Source organism: Cynara cardunculus (genome assembly GCF_001531365.2).
Source record: "Cynara cardunculus var. scolymus isolate 2C chromosome LG 10, CcrdV1, whole genome shotgun sequence".
Classification (NCBI taxonomy): Eukaryota; Viridiplantae; Streptophyta; class Magnoliopsida; order Asterales; family Asteraceae; genus Cynara; species Cynara cardunculus.
Window position 1 is genome coordinate 16,120,709 of NC_037537.1, and position 7,229 is coordinate 16,127,937.

Genomic DNA, 7,229 nt, shown 5'->3' on the forward strand with positions numbered 1-7,229 from the left:
AAGCTCAGTGTATGATCGCTGGAACTGAAATTACAGATACATAAATACATCGAAAGGAAAAAGGGATTATCATCAAATCACTGAGAGAGAGGATCAACAGGAGAGAAGACATAGAGGTAAGAAATGGTGAAGACATGAGTAAAAGATGTCAAAAGTATCTTGGAAACATGAAAAGAAAAAGTAATAATTTGCATTAGTAACTTGTACTATATGTTATTTTAATTGTAGATTATGAGATTTTTAAGACTGAATGCATAAAGTAACAGTACTTAATGCATTATGAGTTGTTTTTAAGACTTTGTGCATAAATGTATAGTATTTTGTGCATTAAAATTTGTTTTTAAGACTTTTGATAAATATGTTATACGGGTAGTATAGATATGGTTATTAAAACGCTCCACACTTTTTCCTTTTTTGGTATTTCCTAAGAACCTTACTCTGTATTCATAATATGGTATATGAGTGAAGAGAACCACCTAAAAGTAAACTCCAACATCAACACCCCATATATGATGTTTCTCTTTTATATACGACATTTTTTCATTCTTTTTTTACCTTTTAAGTGAAGCTTCCAAGCCAGCAAAATAGTGTTCTTTTGGTACGGTTGTAAATGCCGTAAAAAATCGGTTAATGGGAATAATCAATACATTCATTCAATCAAAATAAGTAAATTTATTGGTTCGGTCATTTTCTCGAACTCAAAAGTTAGATCGACCAACCAAAAAACCATGTTTTTATGCTGCTTCATGCCAACTTACCAATCAAACTTTAATTCGGAAAACTGAAAACCATGGATAGAAAAAAAGAGTCGACACGTCCGCCTTAACAACGAACAAAAACCGAAGTAGAAACAACAAAGCTTTTTCAGTTTGAGTAACCAAAAACACGCTATTGTTTGATCACTTCTTTGGTTTAATTATTCAGTTTCGGTTAGTGTGCTTGTCGTCACGATAAATATTTTGTTTCATATATCTACCTTCGCTACAATATACAAGTGCAACAGTCGAATTTGGAGAGGCCTTAAATATGTACAAAATCAAGGGGAGACTACACCAGCAATGCGACAAAAAAAGACAGAAACAAAAACGAACACTTCAAGCTTATGCTGATACTGTTCTGGTTATGCACAATCGTCGATTTTTTGATCTGAAACAGGAAGGGAAGAAGGAGATGGGGGTGTCGTGATCATGATGCTATGGATGAATGCTATCATCTGCAAATCAACAAATTTCAACTTTTTTAATCCTTACAATGGAACGTGCTTAGAGGCTGTTTAGTGTTTATTTGTAGCTTAATGAGGTTTATGGTCTAGAAATCCTTAGTGGTTGCATCTTCTGCCACGTAGAAAAAAATATGATTTGTTTACCCAAAACTATATATTTTATAACATAAGCACTCAATGCCACAAAGAAGCATGAAAACTCCCAGAGTGCTCAATGATTTTGTGAGAACAATTAGATATGAATAAGACAAAACTGTTGTCTCCATAATGCTAAGTAAAAAAGAAATACACGTAACTATAAAAAGAAACATGAATGATATCTTACCCCTACGAATAAATACAGTCACAGCCCTTGAATTTGCACAATGCTCAATATGAAGCATCCGATCTTTTGTGGTACCAAATGCCTTCTCTCTTAGATAAAATTATTTGCATTTTTTTCCCTTCAAGTGTATAGAAACACAGCCACAAAAAGCTACCAGACCTATTTGTTTTTTTTTTTTTGTTCAGACTTATTGTCTTTTTGGAGGTAGCTTCACTAAGAGCATCTTCAAAAGATTCTCTATAATACATGGTTGGGTTGAATGTCAGTTCATCATACAAAACTCATAACTGCTGTTGTAATGAAACTGTAGTTGGGATCAGAAACAACAATCCTAAAATCTCCAGGATGAAATAGTCAAAGGATGAAGACCCCCATTAGGTCACCCTCATGTGCAGGTTTCTCCCTAGTTCTAGTCTTCTAGATCAACGGATATGATGAAGTGCATACTAAGAGGCAAAGCAAAAGTACCTAGATGGAATATATAGCATTGGTCCTAGAATCCTCTTTTACTTGATCCAAGCAAGTATTCCTTGTGTTGATTATTGAAATTAAAACTTGGTGCACCATGATACAATCCAGAAAATACTGAAATTTACCACTACCAGATAGAGACGAAAGAAAGGAATAAAAGGACAGATAAGAAATCAGCCTTCAAATCACAATATTCCCTTGGTTTAGCACAGCCAATGACTGGATTATTATTTTGAGTATTACCGGTATTGATCTAGGTATTATAAGTTGTTCAAAATCACTGCAGCAACAACAACTCTCTGCAGCTTATAAAAAGATTTATCTATTGATAAATAATCAATAATTCGGCTGAGAGCTCTTAGCCGCATTTGCACCTAAGCAAACCAATACGGTAATTGTTTATTGTGCCTTGCCAACAAAGGACACCATACCAAGCATCACAAACCTTATAACCAGAATTCACATCAGTATATCTATGCTCCCATAGTATAAAAAAGCAAGGAGAAAACATGAATCAAAATTACCTTTCCTAGCTTTTCAGGTGTTAGTTCCTGGAACCTGGGAACAGTTCTACCACCTGGACAAGACGAAAAATAGCAGCAGAAAGTAGGGCTGCATTTCTTGATTCATTATAGAAAATTGAAATCTTGATTCATCATAGTTATAAATGGTATAATATTCATGGATGTTTGTTAACCTATGCAAATTCTCGGACTAAATATCTACCAAATATGGAGGAAAAGGGTACATTTTTAAACTATTATTGCTACTCTTTATCTTCTACATCTTAAACTCAAAAAATGACAATGGTTCTGTCTCGAATCAAACGGAACTGTAATAAAAATAGAACAGAACTCTATTTTGTACAGTTACCCATTTTGTAATAGAAATAGAACGGAACTCGGCAAAAAGTGAAATAACAATTACCCATTTTGTACAGTTGGAACAGAAATAGAAATCCAATGAAAACGGTTAACATGTATGATACAAACATTAAAGCAAGTACATTTAAGTAACTTCCTTGTGACCTAGGCATCCATTTTTAACTCTTTACCTATGATTGAAAGCTCTCACACCCAGGTAGCACAGAAGCCTCATAGACTCAACTCTATTTATTGGCAATGAAAATCACATCATCTTTTATCTTTAATCAAATTACCTTKCTTAATGCAAACCCTAGAAGCCAATTAGAAGATGCAAAATCATCTGCAAGCCAATTAGAAGATGCAAAATTAACCATTGCATTAGCACCTCAACCAGAATAGAAACAAATCATGAGTGAAAGTACTAATTAATAAGTATGCAATATGAAAACATAACTTTTCTATAAAAAATAAACAACCTTGGTAGTAACTTTGGTAGTGAAAGTACTAATTAATAAGGCGTTTTATTTTTTGGCCCACTTAACGCTTTACGTGCCTTATAAGCCCARTGAAATTAAGCCTTTAAAGAAGCGTTCATTGCATAAATTTGTCATTTTTGAACTACGATATAATACTAAGAGAATTAAAGAACTTGCAACACCAAAGGTGACTCACATATGTTCACAGAAGAAAAAAATGAAATCTACTTATACCACACTAACCCTTTGCACATCAATGAGATAGCCTCCAAGATTTCGGAACTCTTCCTTGGACACATGAATCGACAGATCTATGTTTGGTCCTTTTTGTTGTAAAAAAATGTGATCTCTTTTGGAACACTAACCTTGAAACGTCAATAAAGTCGAAAAACCCATGACACTAAGAAAATGCCATAACAAAGCTAGCGATAAGGGGGCACATATGTTTACCATGATGGTTTCATAGTGATTCCAGCCAACCTCAGATGATAATTGGCCAAGCAAGCAATACTTGTGTCCAACTGTAAGCCTCAAAACCCTACATTTTTATTGACAAAAGTATTGCAATTACACATCATACTAAACAAGCAAACAATAAAGCATTCCAATTCAAAAAAAACCAGAAATAGCATAAAAGTGCTGAAAGAAAGGATATAGACTAACTTGAGAACATCGGGGATAACCATCCTCTTCTTCCTGTTGTAAGGAGTGGGAACCCCTTCGTAAACCTTCAACCTTGCAAGTGCAGCAGGACCACGCTTATAGATGATGGAAAAACATTTGGACCGTAACATATGAATTGAAGAGAAAAATTATAATGGAAATCAAAATCACCTCTAAAAATGGAAATGGAAATCATAATCAAAATTGAAATCGAAATCAATAGGGTTTTGAAGAGCATACCTTCAAATTGAAATGGAAATCTCTAGGGTTTCGAATAACCCGTKAAATTAAAATATCAGAAATAGGGAGTGATATGTATCGATGAGGTTATGATACATCAAATCGTTTGATACATGAAATCTCTTTTGAAGACTGTGAGAGAAGAAACCATTTGTTCGAGCAGATTGAACATCTGTTCGAGGTGATACATCAAAACCACCATGTTAACCTGTTCGAGGTCCCTGAAGGAAGAAAGCTATCTCTATATGATCCATTTATGTTTTGGCGCATATGAGAATATAGAGAAATAGGAATTTAGAAATAAGGAAGGAAAAAACACTTTTGAAAGATTCCCATTTGGTGTTTGGGAAAACCCTTAGCATAAAAAACTTGTACCTTATGCATAGTAGTTTGTAATTAAGAGTTTTTTTAATTTGTTGCATAAAATTATTGTAACTTATGCTTTAAAAGTTGTAATTAAGATATTGACCTAAATGGTTATATATGTAGTATAGATAGGTGGAGGGTTCAAACGAGAACCCCTGTGATTTACGAGAACGCAAGAACAACCCAATAACCTCAAACTTTTTTAATTAATAAATTAACTTATATTAAATATAAATAAATTAATAAGGGCAGTAATGTAATTAAGTAATTTTTTTAATTGTTATCTTATTTTAATTAATTATAATTAACCCTTTTTTCCCTGCACGTTCGTTTTCACTCTCTTCTCTTCTCTTGTGATAATTGTGAGATTGTGTAACCATAACCTATTGAAACCATGATCAATCGAGTGTAACCATAACATATCGAAACCATGAGTATGTTGATATTAATTGTTATTTAATTTAAGCAGTTAAAATGACCAGGTCATAGGGTTTTTCCTTATTTTAAGAGAAAGTGGAGAAGTGGGTTTTGTGACTGTTATGGGTCCTGTTTTTCAGCTTTCAGTTACTGTTTTTGCCTATTTAAAAAGGCCTATGCGTATTTGATATTAGAGTGGATTTTGCAGCTACATATTCTTCACTATCAATTGTATTTCTTCTGTCAGTCTTGTGTTTTTTTATCAATGGTATCAGATCCAGAGACGGCAGTCTCAATTTCAACGAAGGCAGCAGCAGCAACAGTCAAATGGCAAACAATCAAATGGCCTCTGATAACTATGTGCAACCATCGATTACATGCTTTGATGGTCACTATGACCATTGGAGTATGCTCATGGAGAACTTCCTGAGATCCAAAGAGTATTAGCAGGTCATTGAACATGGTGTAGCAACACCAAGGGATGCAACAGCTCTGATAGAAGCACAGCAAAAGGAACTGGAAGGTTTGAAACTGAAGGACTTGAAAGCCAAGAACTATTTATTTCAAGCCATTGACCGATGTATCCTAGAAACTATTCTTAGCAAAGATAGTTCCAAGGATATATGGGATTCAATGAAGAGAAAATACCAGGACTCTTCTAGAGTTAAACGTGCGCAACTCCAAGCATTAAGGAGAGACTTTGAAGTTTTACAGATGCAGGAAGGTGAAGCTGTTACCGACTATTATGCAAGGGCCATGGGTATTACAAACAACATGCGTATCCATGGTGAAAAAATGAACGATACAACCATTGTTGAAAAATTATTGCGCTCCCTAACATCCAAGTTTGACTATGTGGTGTGTTCCATTGAAGAATCCAATGATCCAGATGAGTTGTCCCTTGATAAGCTTCAAAGCTCCTTACTGGTTCATGAACAGAAGTTGAAGAGACGTTTTATCGTAGAAGAACAGGCCTTGAAAGTTTCTACTGCTTCCTACTTTAACGGAAGAGGAAGAGACAGCGGTCGAGGAAGAGCAAGAGGCGGAGGTCAAGTGAACAGAGATAGTAACAGCAAAGGAAGAGATCGTGATCACGAAAAATCCAAGGTAGAATGCCTTAGATGTCACCGGTATGGTCATTACGCCTCTGAATGCTATACTAGGCTGCCCGACCATGACAAATCTAAGGTAGAATGTCTTAGATGCCATCAGTATGGTCATCATGCGACTGTATGTTACACCAAGTTGCCTAATATCAAAATGAAAAAAGAGACCTCAAATTTTTTGGAAGAAACAAAGGAATCGAAAACTTTGCTAATGGTTGTCCATGAAGGAAAGAAGAGTGAGCCAGAAACCTGGTTCGTGGATACAGGCTGCAGCAACCACATGAGTGGAAGTAAGTCTTCATTCTTAAATTTGGATGAAAGTTTTCAGTCGATTGTTAGTTTTGGTGATTTATCAACTATAGCTGTGATGGGAAAAGGAGATATTAACATCAAAACCAATAATGGCATTGTGGAGACTATTTCTAATGTAATGTATGTTCCAAGCCTGAAAAATAATTTGTTAAGTGCTTGTCAGTTACAAGAAAAAGGATATGTTATTATCCTTGATAAAGGAGTTTGCGAAATATATGATCCTGCAAGGAGAAAAACAATTGCAACTGTACACATGAGCTCTAACAGGTTGTATCCTATAAAATTTGAAAGCATTCAATCGTGTTTGTTGGCGGATGCAAAAAACTCTTCATGGTTGTGGCATACTGATACGGTCACCTAAATTTTGGAGGCTTGAAGACGTTGCATCAAAAGAACATGGTGACAGGCCTTCCAAACATTGAAACTCCCTTCGAAGTGTGTGAAGAATGAGTTGTTGGCAAGCAACATCGCTCTTAGTTTCCAAGAGGCAAGTCATGGAGAGCAAAGGATGTATTGGAGTTGGTTCACTCAGACATTTGTGGTCCAATAAATCCATCTTCTAACGGAGGAAAACGGTATTTAATTACTTTCATTGATGATTTTTCAAGAAAAACATGGGTTTATTTTCTACAGGTAAAATCAGAAGCTTTTACCATATTTAAAAGCTTCAAAGTTCGAGTTGAAAATGAAGGAGGAAAGTTCATTAAGACTATTCGAATAGATCGTGGAGGTAAGTATTGTTCGAATGAATTCAAAGCTTTTTGT

The 7,229-nt window shown here is 35.0% G+C and overlaps 1 protein-coding gene across 1 annotated transcript; it reads left to right on the forward strand.

The window, feature by feature from the left end:
* Nucleotides 1-5,679: 5,679 nt before the first annotated feature.
* On the forward strand, nucleotides 5,680-6,825 carry LOC112520030. Its single transcript, XM_025128335.1, has one exon. The coding sequence runs from the start codon at nucleotides 5,680-5,682 to the stop codon at nucleotides 6,823-6,825; it is 1,146 nt and encodes a 381-aa protein (XP_024984103.1).
* The last annotated feature ends 404 nt before the right edge of the window (nucleotides 6,826-7,229 follow it).